The following is a 13,419-nucleotide window of genomic DNA, read 5'->3' on the forward strand; positions in this document are numbered from 1 at the left end:
TGGGGGGTTTGTTCTCTCTCCTTTCCTGGTGGCTCTTTTATAGGAGCAAACACAGAACATATGGAAGCAGGGGGAGGTTTGGCTGGGTGCTAGGGGGCGAAGGAGGGACATGGGGGGGAGAGTAAAGGGGACCAACTACTTGGTCAGGCAGCTGTTCCCTTCTGGAATGAAAACCTGGGCCATGTTACTTAGGGGGTGGCATGGAGACAACGGGTTATCCTGGGTCTCATAGACTTTAAGATCAGAAGGGACCATTATGATCGTCTAGTCTGACCTCCTGCACAACGCAGGCCACAGAATCTCACCCACCGACTCCTGCAATAAACCTCTCTCCTATGTCTGAGCTATTGAAGTCCTCAAATCACGGTTTAAAGACTTCAGGTGTCTCCTGGTTGCGTGTGCCTCCTACCCAACTGGAGTCAGCTGGGGCCTCATGTGTAGAAGCGCTGAGCACTCCCAGCTGTAGCTGAATGCAGTGGGAGCTGTGAGTGCTCAGCGCCTCTGGAAAAACAGGCCCTTGGTGGCTGGAGCTGAGCACCCAGGAACAAAGGCCCCTGCAATTCATGGACACTTTTGCAAAAGTAATCTCCTTGTGTCTCAGTGTACCCATCTGTAAAATGGGGGTAATGCTATCTCACCTTGTGTTGCTACAGTGAGTTCAGGACTGGTTGTGCAGTACTTGATTCCTGCAGCCATGAGCACTACAGAAAAGCCTAGGAGGAAATGAGTAATTCTGAATTCAGTGCAGTGTTTGGAGGGTGTGTAGTAAACAAGGCCTGTGGCTGTATATTGAATGAGAAGGCTAAAAAGAAATAATGAACTGCTATCTAATCCACTGGGCACTGAATGAGGCCAGGGGCCTGTGGGGAAAACAATAGTCTGTGATTAAAACTTCATCCTGATGCATGGGCCCAAATTAAGATTGCATGGGCAACCTTTACTCTGGCATTTCCTGTCTTTTGATCAACTGACTGTGCAACTTTAATATTCTTATTAATGTAGATTTTTGCTTATAATTAAGGCTACGGTTATGTCATGGAGGTCATGGAAGTCACAGAATCTGTGACTTCCATTGACCTCTGTGACATTTTCTGTCCCAGGGCTAGAGCTCCCAGCTGCCCCCACCCGCCCCTTTGCAGCTCCCAGCCCCCACCCTGGTGGGAACCCCCTGCATCTGCCCAGCCATCGGGGCGGTGGGAGAACCCCCCACAGCAGCCCAGCCATTGCAGGGGACCCCCCTGAGCACCCAGCTGCTCTGGGGAGCAAGGGGACCCTGCAGCAGCCCAGCCCCTGCAGGCAGGGGAACCCTGGAGCTCCCACTCACCACAGCGATGGGGAACCCTGGACCCTGAGCAGCAGTGGGTGCTGAACCCACCTCCCCATCTTATCAGGGATATTTTTAGTGAAAGTCAGGGACAAGTCACAGGCTTCCGGGAATTTTTGTTTATTACCCGTGACCTGTCCCTGACTTTTACTAAAAATATCCATGACAAAAACTTAGCCTTGTTGATAATATAATATAACCATGCTTCATTTAACTTCTTTGCCATTTCACTGCCATGTGTCATCCGGGAATGGAATGATTTTAGATGCCATTCTAGATGCCTCTTTTTAGGGAGTCTGGAGAAACTGCAGAGTCTGAAGCTGTCTTGTTTGCAAGCATAGATCAGCTTTAGCATGCTAATGTCTTGAGAGTTTAGTCCATGAGTCAGCCTGCATTTCTCCTCAGAATATTGTGTTCAAAGGTTCTCCTGCAGTGAGGCCTTTGTTTGGCTTAAATCTGGTTTCCCTGTCTTTGCTGCTTAGATGATGTTGCCTTTTACGCTAATCCTGGCTCTCAGTGCTGTGATTGTGTGGGTCAGCGAAACAACACAGCAGCTATGAAATCTCCTTTCATCATTACTAACAAAATGAACCCTGCACTTTCAGTATGAAACTCTGGAGTGGCCTATGTAGTTAGCTGGTCTGGCCCCAAGGACCTTGTGTGCTTTATTAGCTCTGTTCTATAAAACAACTGCAAGACCGCACAGAACGGTTTAAAACAGAGATCTTGGCTGCCAGACCTTTTTAGGGCAAAAGGATAAACAATACTTGGTGTTTCTAGGCCAAGTAGTTTGATGAAGGGATTAATCCAAAAACAATTGCGGCCCTGATTCAGCCTGGCCCTGGAGCACATGCTTAACTTGAAACATGTGAGTCATTGAATTCAGTAAAAAGAAAAGGAGGACTTGGGGCACCTTAGAGACTAACCAATTTATTTGAGCATGAGCTTTCGTGAGCTACAGCTCACTGCATTGGATGCATCCTGTGGAAAGTGTAGAAGATCTTTTTATACACATAAAGCATGAAAAAATACCTCCTCCCACCCCACTCTCCTGCTGGTAATAGCTTATCTAAAGTGATCACTCTTCTTACAATGACAGGTTTCAGAGTAACAGCCGTGTTAGTCTGTATTCGCAAAAAGAACAGGAGGACTTGTGGCACCTTAGAGACTAACCAATTTATTTGAGCATGAGCTTTCGTGAGCTACAGCTCACTTCACCGATGAAGTGAGCTGTAGCTCACGAAAGCTCATGCTCAAATAAATTGGTTAGTCTCTAAGGTGCCACAAGTCCTCCTTTTCTTTCTCCTTACAATGTGTATGATGATCAAGTTGGGCCATTTCCAGCACAAATCCAGGTTTTCGCACAAATCCAGGTTTTTTCACACATGCTTTATGTGTATAAAAAGATCTTCTACACTTTCCACAGTATGCATCCGATGAAGTGAGCTGTAGCTCACAAAAGCTTATGCTCAAATAAATTGGTTAGTCTCTAAGGTGCCCCAAGTCCTCCTTTTCTTTTTGTGAATACAGACTAACACGGCTGTTACTCTAGCCCCACTGAATTCAATGGGTTTCATTCCCATGCTTAACATTAGGCGTGTGCTTAGGTGCCTTGCTGAGTCAGGGCCAAGGAAAGTTCCGCAAAAGTGAAAACCTCCAGCCACATGGTACTTCTTCTTCCCCGACTTCATTTCCCTGTGCACCCTCCAGTTTACTGGGTGGAGAAGCTACAGATTTGTGCCTAAATTCTAATCGGAATTTGTCTGCCCCATCCTCAGACTCAGGCAGAGGTTGCTGAACGGGTTGTTGCTCTGCCCATGTTTGACTCTGGAGTAGGTCTCCTCTGGGTCTATTGAGCCACCCCTGGGAGACGCTGTTTCTGAAGATCTAAGGGAGAGCTCTTCAGTGGCTTTTGAGGACTTGTTCAGCGTTTTCAGCCGGTCGCTGACCGGTAAATCAGAGAGCTGGTGTGAACTCATGCCCTTGTACATGCAGCTCCTCTCAAAGAGACACGATTGTCAGTTTCTTTTTTTAACCAAATCACGACATTGGTGCGACACAAGATGGACTAACGCACAGGCTGAGTTTCCAGTGGGAACTTTAACTCTCCACTGTCACATGGCTGGACTGTTGTAACCCGGCCTCCTGCCAGGCGTGGCTGGGAGTGCAGCAGGTCCAGTTCCCTGGAGAGGTTGGGTAGCGCACTGGGCACACCGGGAACAGAGGCGAGCGTGGCAGGTGCTCCGGGTACTGGGCTTGTTGGTGGATTCCCGTGACCACTCGCACGTTCCGGGTGATGGAGGATTCCTTCGGGAGGGCTGCCAGGAACAAGTGCCATGAGCACTAGGACTGCACCAGCCAACGAATGCCACCCCCGCTCCTAACCCAGCCCCTAAGGGCAGCCCCGTGAAGGGGTCAAGGGTAACTCTGTTCCGTGCAGCTCCCCAGACGTAGTGCTAGGGCCACGCCCCCTCTGGAAGCCATTCCAGCACACACAGCCCATGGCCAGCTCCTTGGTCTGCGCTCTCGCTGCGGCCCATCCATCCACGCTATCCTGCTGTCACACCTGCAGCTGCCCCCATGCCTCCTGTTCCCCGCCAGCCACAGGCTGCTTCCTTGCCTGCCACCGACTCCCTGCCGCGGCTGATGCCCCTGGCTGCCCCATGGTAGCCCCTTTTCCTATAGGGTTATGGAGCCCTCTGCGGGCTGCGAGCTGAGTAACGGCGCCCTCAACTGGCTGCATCCTTTCCCTCCAGCTGAGCATGACGGTATTTTTCAGTCCTTAATATTTGCTATGTTCTTTGCCAGTCCCCGGATGGTGTTTGTGTCACTTTCCTCCCGGGAGGTAGGAATTTAACAGTCCTCTCTGTAGACGAGAGACTGTTCTGGCTCTGGAGGGAATCTTTAGAAAAGCAAACCTTTGAAGGTGGGTTAAATGTTGGCTCTTTCCTCTCGAGCCGCCCTAGTCCCAGAAGTTACTGCTCAGATTTTCGCCACCAGTGAGCAACTTTTAGAAGCATGAACGTAGCCGCCAGGTCACCAGAAAATGTAGAATGTCAACAAATAACTAATTATGCATAACTTGAAACTCGTGTAACCACGGCAACCCTTCCGCCCCACAAACCCCAACAGGAAACGTGTGAAAGGCTCAGGCCCATATCAGGGCAGGTTTGGGGAAGTCTCTCTCCTCTCTCGATTGGCCTCTCGCTACAGGCCAGTTCCCTTTGCTTTGCCGCTGTGACGCTCTTGCCCGCCAAAGTGCCTGCACTCACTCCTCTTCGTGGTCCCGGAGGCTGCAAGATGGACACCCAGGCCCCTAAACCGCTGCCCAGATCTCGGAGCAGGGCCTTGCGTTTGTTCAGCTCATCCCAGGTGCGGAAACATAGATCTTATTCAGCAGGGAACAGTAACTGTCTCTACGAGCTGAGCCGAGGGTGCAGCATCCTTCTGCTCAGCCAGACAAGGCGACCGGACCACTTGTAATACCCTGGAGCGGGCTTCGGCCGACAGGGGCTCAGGGAATCGCGCTCAGATAGTAAAGTGTCTTGGCTGTAGGTCTGTGACAAAGGGTGACGGAGATGGGAATCGTGTTACCTTGCAAAGGGTTCAGTGAATTGCCCCAGAGACTGATGTTGAGTCTGTACGTAGTTTGTCTCCATCACTGGTTTGGAAAGGAAGAGGAAGTAGGTAGCATGTTGGTAAATATAGCCGGCAACACTGACGGGGGGGACTGTGGGAAATGGGGCCTGGAGAGAAATATTATCCTGGGCCTAAAATAATTCAATGAGTTTCAACTGGGCAGAATCAACCCAAGATACGGAGCGCCCAAGAGAGGGGAGAGGCTGGGAAAGCAGTGATTGCTCTGGGGACCTTTAGTGGGGACCTTGTGGTCAGGGGCTGCTCTACCTCTAGGCAGCTGCCAGAGGCAGCAGGTTTCTGGGAGGAGTAGGTGGGTGGGGTGGTTATTTTGAGTGCTTGGCTGGTGAAATTTGCAGTGGTGCCTGAAGGACTGCAACAGTGGGGAGGGAGGGCAACCAGGCCAACTCTGAATGGTATTTTAACGCGGTACATGGGGTCACAGCACTGCTCCAGGTTGGCCCAGCCGCCCTTCCATCATGCCGGAGGGGTGGCTGGGCCAAGGTAAGGGGCAACACCGTTACACCTCCCAGCTTCAGTCAGTGGTCAAGGGGGGCACCTGCCCCCCCTTGTCACGCCTCTGCTGAGTTCAGGTTCTCAGATGTGGGGGGCAAAGATTCCGGCACCAAGGAGGGGGCATCACACTGAAGTTCTGCCGAGGGCTGCAGGTTGGCTTGAGCAGCCTCCGAGTTTGGTCTCGCGGATGGGGACAGGGTGCCAGGTGAGAGAGGTGGCTTCTGTTCCTGGCTCTGCCTGTGTGAGTGTGAGCAAGTCACCTCCCTGCTCAGTGTCTCAGTTTCCTTGCCTCCCTTTTGGCTGGCTTCTCAACTGAGACTGCTGGCTCTGTGTGTGTGTACCGTGGGAGATGGGTGGGAGATGCTTCAGGGCAATTGATTCTCTGTGTTTCTGTGTGAAAACTTTGTACCCATTATAGCTCCAATAACATTTACGATCATAGAACTGCAGAGCTCACAAGGAGAAAACAACTTGTCTGTCTTATCAGCTCATTTCCTTTGGGCACCTGACAGCAGTTTACCTGAAGCCAGTTAGTTTCCTGGTACAGTCAATAAGCCAGTCTTCCCTCTTGCTCAGATGACATTTAGAAACGCCAACAGGGGCATGAGGGAAAGCTTTCTATGCTTGTAGTAGGAAAATTTAAAATGTCCTGCAATTGAAATGGGATTTATCAGAAAGCTGACAATGTTCTGAGGTTGTGCATTCCCTGACTTTCCAGAGGGAACTGGACATTGTTCATGTTCCATTAAATTGGGCCAAAAAGTCCAAATTTGGATGATTAAATCTAGATATCTAAAGAAGCAGTCTGGTTTTTAGGCTTATTGGCACCAAAAAAGTGACCCTGCTTTAACTACAATTGTGCAGGTTGGTTGGTTGGGGTTTTTTTAATCCATTTGCTGAAACCTGTACAAACACAAAAGGATGCTGGTCCCGCCTCAGTCTGCTGCATGGGACCCCTTGCCGGATTATCTGAGCACCTCACAATGCTCCCCTCCCACCATGAGGCAAAAAGGCTATTCTCCCCCTGCTGCAGGTGGGAGCTGAGAGAGATTAAGTAACTTGCCTAAGATCACACAGTCTGTGGCAGGGAAGGGAATTGAACTGAGCTCTCTCAAGTGAGGGCTCTAACCCCTGGGCCATCCTTCCTCTTCTTCCCTTCCCTTTCATGCATAGGAACACAGCCCAATTACAGGAGCGGATGCTGGGTTTTTGTTGTGTGCAATACACTGCTTTTACACAGCCTTACCATGCCACTATTTTTAGACTTCAAGTGCAGGTATGGCACTGTGTAGTTTTTGCCCTGTGTACTCCCAATAATGGATCTCTACCCAGCTGTATCCCTAGTGACTTTATCGATCTTCCTTCTGTAGAAGGGGTTTTGTAGTGTCATTATTTTGTCCCCAGGTGCGTACACAGTATGTTGTCAGTGTCAAGGGGCTAGTGTGAGCTCCTCCACCAGCTGCAATGCCCCCAAGGGCAGTTGTGCCAAGCAGGGATAGCCAGACTACAGCACGCTTTGGCAATGCCACCTCCACCCTGGGGGGCCGGGAGAAGGTGACGTACAGCTTGTGATGCCCACTGGGGGGGCAGGCAGGTGGGGGGCTGACTGAATGGCTTGGCAGTGTGGGGCTGTAAGTGAAGGCTCCAAAACTGCTGTGTTGGGGCTTTCCTTGGGGGAGCCTGGGGAGAGCCTGGTGCAGCAGTGGGGCCGGGGAGCAAAACCGGTCAAGCCCCCATGAAGATGTGTTACAGAAGTGAGGCTCTTTCCCACGGGTGGAGTTCGGGATTGCGGAGGCTGAGTTGCCAATGGTTACAATTCTATCATGAGTCTTGTGACGGTGTTTATTTGGTTTTTAAAGCCCCAGCTCCTGGAGTCATGTGAGATCTCAGCTCTCTGACATTAGAGTGAGTTCCTAGGCAGAGGAAAACTGGAAAACGTGACCAGATATTTGTTCAATATCTTCATTAATGATCTGGAGGATGGTGTGGATTGCACCCTCAGCAAGTTTGTGGATGACACTAAACTGGAAGGAGTGGTAGATACGCTGGAGGGCAGGGATAGGATACAGAGGGACCTAGACAAATTAGAGGATTGGGCCAAAAGAAATCTGATGAGGTTCAACAAGGACAAGTGCAGAGTCCTGCACTTAGGAAGGAAGAACCCAATGCACCGCTACGGACTAGGGACCGAATGGCTAGGCAGCAGTTCTGCAGAGAAGGACCTAGGGGCGACAGTGGACGAGAAGCTGGATATAAGTCAACAGTGTGTCCTTGTTGTCAAGAAGGCCAATGGCATTTTGGGGTGTATAAGTAGGGGCATTGCCAGCAGATTGAGGGACGTGATAGTTCCCCTCTATTTGACATTGGTGAGGCCTCATCTGGAGTACTGTGTCCAGTTTTGGGCCCCACGCTACAAGAAGGATGTGGAGAAATTGGAGAGAGTCCAGCGAAGGGCAACAAAAATGATTAGGGAACTGGAACACATGACTTATGAGGAGAGGCTGAGGGAACTGGGATTGTTTAGTCTACGGAAGAGAAGACTGAGGGGGGATTTGAGAGCTGCTTTTAACTACCTGAAAGGTGGATCCAAAGAGGATGGATCTAGACTATTCTCAGTGATAGCAGATGACAGGAAAAGAAGTAATGGTCTCAAGTTGCAGTGGGGGAGGTTTAGGTTGGATATTAGGAAAAACTTTTTCACTAGAAGGGTGGTGAAGCACTGGAATGCGTTACCTAGGGAGATGGTAGAAGTTTTTAAGGTCAGGCTTGACAAAGCCCTGGCTGGGATGATTTAGTTGGGATTGGTCCTGCTGTGGGCAGGGGGTTGGACTAGATGGCCTGCAGAGGTCCCTTCCAACTCTGTTATTCTATGATTCTATGACTTCCAAGGGCTCAAAGCCCAAAAGGTCCTCGGGCTGCAGTATTTATTATCTTTTAAACTCATGACTTTTGGGGCCTGGCTCATGGCTTTTGGACAGGTGGGCTTAGCAGCCCTGGAAGGGAGCCTGGCCTGACAGTGCAGCAATGTCCCTCTGGTGGCCAGAGCCCTGCCATGAGTTCCCAGCAACCCTGGCTCCATTGGCCATTCTCCCCATCGAGGCCAGCACATTCCTGACAGTCCGACCAGAATGCTCTCGCCATCCCTGCCCAGACCCCACCCACGTCACCTCCCGCCCAGTGCTGCCATCCCAAATCCAGCCTGACATTGTCAGCTGCCTAACAGACTGTAGTCCCGATCTCTCCCCAGGCCTGCCAGGAGGAGGAGAACCCCACCCCGGTGTATGTGAACATACAGGAGCTTCGGCAGCTATCAGCAGTCACTGACCCCTCCCCGCCCCAGCGCTGCCCTAGCAGCGTCCTCGCGGACTGGGAGACCCATACGGACACGGGCAGCGGGCACTTGTTCTACTACAACTCAGTGACGGGTGAGACCACCTGGGATTCCCCGTTCGGGTGCCCAGAAGATGGAGTGAGTCCTGCTCCCTCTCCCTCGCCGTCTCTTGTCCCATGCCCCGCGGTGGCCGAATGGGGCCAGTATGTGGATGACGCCAGCGGCCAGGTGTTTTTCTATAATTCAGTAACGGGTGAGACATCGTGGGAGCCGCCCCCGGCTACAGACGAGCCCAGCACTCAGGAGATGCAGCCCACAATTGCACAGTACAGACCCATGGACCAGAGGGTGAGCCACCAGGAGGAGCAGGAGTGAGAGAAAAGCTGGGTGGTCAAGGAGGGAGGAACAAGGGGGAGCCCGAGCCAGTAGCTCTGGGGAGTGCGGGTGATGGCTGGATTTGGTGAGGTGCAGCATGGAACAGAGCTGACTGGGCAGAGTGGATTCTGCGTGGTGGTCTGGGGAATAAACCAGGGGGAGGTGTTGGGGATCTCCAGGATCCAGGGAACCGCAGGAGAATCCTGCTGGGTTCTCTCCTCTCTGCGAGGAGGTCTGGGGAGCTCACCGAGGTGGGGCACAGGGAGCATGTGGGAGGAGGAGGGGTGCACAGAAGTGATCTCTCATGTTCTCAGCCGCCAACTCCAGAAACGGACTATCTGGATCTGTCCCCCGAGGAGCTGGACGGTTACCCGGAGGAGGACTATTCCCCGGTGGGGTCCTACGAGCAGAGCACCTACCCTTACCTTCTGCCGGGGAGATCCCCCAGGCACTCAGCGGAGCTGAGCCCCTCTCCGGGCTGGTGCAGCCAGAACAACCCCGAGGGGCAAGCCTTCTACCCTGACCATTTCACTTCGGACACGGTATGAAGCGTGGCCCCGGCGAGGAGCCGGTGGGGGGGTGGGAGTCATTGGAGGGAGACGAGGGCCAGGCAGGATGTACGGTGTTTGAAAGGAGGAGGAAATGGAGCCTGATGGGTCTTGGGGAGGAGTCGGGGTGGAAGTGGAATGGGGAGAGTGAAGGGGCATTGGGGCAGCACAAGGAAGGGGAGGATGACATGTGCTGGAGATTCCACCTGCCCTTTGAATGATCTGGCAAGCCCCCGGGCTGCAGAGGTGGTGGAGGGGCACCTGAAGAGAGAGGCTGAGAACAGACTGGCCTGGCGTCCCAGTGGGGCACAGAGCTGCTCCCCAGGGAAGATGGGAAGGTGGGCGAGTCCACCCGAGTGCTGGATTTCCCCAGAGGCGCTCAGCAGTGAGGGGGCAGGAGCAAAGGAAGCAGGTGCTGGGGGGAACCCGGGTGGGCACCAGTGGCAGGGAGGGGAGTGAGAGAGTTCAGCGGGCTCGGTAGGAGTGAAGGGGTGTAGGTGCAGAGCCAGGGGGAGAGGGCTGAGCGGAGTCTCGGGGGCGACGGCTGGGGAATTCCCAGCATTAAAGGGCTGATGCTCAGGAGACCCAGAGCTCTGGGGCAGCGGGGCTGGGCGAGAAGGGTGAGCATCTTGTTGCTGCCAAAGGTGTGTTCGTGGGTTTCAAGGCCAGAAGGGACCGTGCTGACCCTCCCGTCCGTCCTGCATGGCCCAGCCCAGAGAACCTTCCCACGGCAAGGCCAGAACCCCTGATGGAGCGAGAGCAGTGGTGATGCCCGAGGTCTTGGGCCCCTGTGCTTGGTGCTGTATGTGCACGTACCAAACATGGGCCCTGCCCCAGAGACCACCTAGTCTGGGGCTCTACCTAGCCTTGAGTTCCGAGCTGCCCCAGCACAAGCCCCGTTTCACCCCAGGGCAGCCAGTCCATGCTCTGGGATTACAGCTGTGCCACCCCGCTCCAGGAACCAGGCCTACGAGAGGGCTGGAAAGCAAAGTAACTCCGAGCCCCTCAAGGGTGGGGTGGCTTTAAATAGGCTGGTCAGGCAGAAAAGGCAGCTGCACTCCATGGAAGCTTTGAGGTGGAGCTGGCCCCCGCTCTTGGGGGGGATACAGGGCTCCCTGCAAACACTGGTGTTCCCCCGCCCAGGAAGGGGCTGTGCCGAGGTGAGCCCGCCCCACCCCAGCACTGTTCCGCAGTGTCGGCACGGGGCCTGCTCAGCGGAGCTGGTGGCAGACACTTTTAAAGCAAACCCTCCTTCCCCTGCCAGGCGCCTGGCTCGTGGGGCCATGGGGCTGGGCTGGAGAATGGGCTGGCCAGTGATATCGGGGTTTCTGCCTGCTAAGCTCAGGGCAGTCCTATCTCACGCCACAGGCTGTTCCCTGAGCCTCGCAGAAATTCTCACGCTGGCCAGGGACTAGCCTCTGAGCCATCAGGTACTAGCTACGGTATGAAGATGAAGGCTAGGCATGGTGGGTTTGCTTTGCCTGCTGCCACGTTTGGTCAGGGGTGATTCACTCCAGGCAGCAGAGTGATGCCAGAGGGCACAGAGGAGGTGCCAGGAAAGTGGAGGACAACATGGTCTTGTGGCCAGGGCACTGGCCTGGCGTGTGGCAGACCTGGGTTCTATTCCCAGCATTGCCCTGCTGGGTGACCTTGGGTGAGCCCCTGCTTCTCGGCTGCTTCTGTCCCTTCCCCTCCCAACTTTGGTGTGTTCAGAGGAAGTTCTCTGCTGTCCCTTACTCTGTGTGTACAGCTCCCAGTACAATGGGGTTTGCTGGCTGGAGCTCTCAGCACTAGTGATAAATATGGTTTGTGACTAACTAGTATCCACTTTCAGGTCTCTGTGCCAGGAGGTCACCGGAGAGCGAGCAGCGGGTCCAGCCAGGACAGCAGCCCCTTTGCCAGCTGGCACAACTGCATGCCAGCGATCCTCATCCAGAAAGAGGAGAAGGTGAGGGAGATGGCTGGGCTCATTTTGCTGATGGGGTCATGGGCAGGGCATGCACCTGTGCTGGCTCCTTTGGATCTGTCAGCAGACCTGACTTTAACTCTGGGCTTTGGTGCCGTTCCCCAACAGGTTCTGTTCACCTGCCTGGGTCCCTGTGGGGGTGGCACCTGCATGGCCGGGGCTGGGCAGCTGTTGTAGGGCCCAGGCTGGCTAACTCAAGGGGTACTGTAGCTGTTGAGCGATCGTGACCATAAAGGACATCTTCAGGGATCAGCAGCACCTGAGTCTGAGAGGGGTGTTCGCGGAAGGCAGCTCCCTAGGCCAGGAACAGCTCCAGGATTTGCTCAGTTAATCAGTCTGTCCCACAACCCTCCTGCTCTCCTCTCCTCTCCTGACCCCACTCCATCAGCAGGCAGCCGCTGGGCCTCGCGTCAGGCAGGTAGCATGTGCCTGACTTGAAGCGTGTGGGTCACCTCGTGGATTTCAATGGGTGTGCTCGTGTGGGCTTCCAACTAAGTGTGTGCTCTGAAAACTTCCTGAAATAGGGCCCTGGTGAGCTTGTGATCCAGATGCCCAACTGAAAATCCATGGGTGTTTTCCCAGTGCTTACCGGGCAGGGAGGGAGATGGCACCAGGGCAGGCCCTGTCCCTACTCGAATGGTGCATTGTGGCCATTCCAGCAGTGGTGCTGATGATCAGCTGTCTGAAAGCTGGTTTCCCTTGGGAAATGCTCGCAGGGCAGCTGTAAACCCTGACTTGTCTTTGATTTCAGTTCAAAAGCCTGGACAAGGCTGGAGTTCTTTACCGGACAAAAACAGTTGATAAAGGAAAGCGATTACGGTAAGAGAGTCTCAGCGTGGCAAGAAGCACCAGGGCAGCCCTCCAACACGCTGGCCTGCCACAGAGCAAACGCTGCTCTCATCCTGTTTGGCTCAGTGCTGGGGAACTCGCAGTCCAACTCACTGTGTCAACTCCTAGATCCCAAGGCCAGAAGGGACCAGTGTGATCACCCAGTCTGACCCCTGGATAATGGCCAGAGAACTTCCCCACAATAATTCCCAGAGCAGAGCTTTTTAGAGAAACATCCAACCTTGATTTAAAAATTGTGTTAGTGATTCTCCATCACTGACAACCCTCAGTAACTTGTTGCGGTGGCTAATGACCCTCCCTGTTAAACATTTACACCTTATTTCCAGTCTGAATCTGTCTAGCTTCAACTTCCAGCCATTGGCTTGTGATAGACCTTACTCTGCTAGACTGAAAGCCCATTATTCATTATTTGTTCCCCATGTAGGTACTTGCAGACTGTGATCAAGTCACCCCTTCACCTTCTCCTTGTTAAGCTACATAGATGGAGCACCTTGAGTCTATAACGAGGCTAAACTCTGAGCTCTCATTCCCCCAGTGCTGGGGCATCCCCAGCACACAGCTCCAGTGCTGGAGGCAGATTGTAAGCCCCCACTTCTTGTTTTCCTGGGAGTGCATATTGTTCAGTCAGAGATTTCTAAAGCCAGAAGAAACCATTGCCATCACCTAGCCTCAATTCTTGCACAACTCAGGCCAGAGCTTTCACCCAGTGACTCGCATGGGCAGCTCCCCGTCTCGTGACATGGCTGCCCATGAATGGTGCAACTGCAGCCCACCCATTCAATCCCATTGTGACCCAGGGGGTGAGCTGTGCGGACAAGTGCACAGTGGCGTCTTACTAACCAGGAGGCTGTTCCGCTCCAAGTATCTCATAAGC

General features: G+C 53.4%; 1 protein-coding gene across 1 annotated transcript in view; it reads left to right on the forward strand.

The window, feature by feature from the left end:
* The window catches only part of ARHGAP27 (Rho GTPase activating protein 27), a 74,573-nt gene that overhangs the window by 39,888 nt on the left and 21,266 nt on the right, over positions 1 to 13,419 (forward strand). The window contains exons 3-6 of the mRNA XM_084615955.1: positions 8,724 to 9,155; positions 9,497 to 9,724; positions 11,565 to 11,678; positions 12,448 to 12,515. Of these exons, the coding sequence (XP_084472081.1) occupies positions 8,724 to 9,155; positions 9,497 to 9,724; positions 11,565 to 11,678; positions 12,448 to 12,515 (842 nt within the window). The remainder of the gene's footprint in view (positions 1 to 8,723; positions 9,156 to 9,496; positions 9,725 to 11,564; positions 11,679 to 12,447; positions 12,516 to 13,419) is intronic.

The sequence above is a fragment of the Lepidochelys olivacea genome (genome assembly GCF_965140295.1).
Source record: "Lepidochelys olivacea isolate rLepOli2 genome assembly, chromosome: 27".
NCBI classification, from domain to species: Eukaryota; Metazoa; Chordata; order Testudines; family Cheloniidae; genus Lepidochelys; species Lepidochelys olivacea.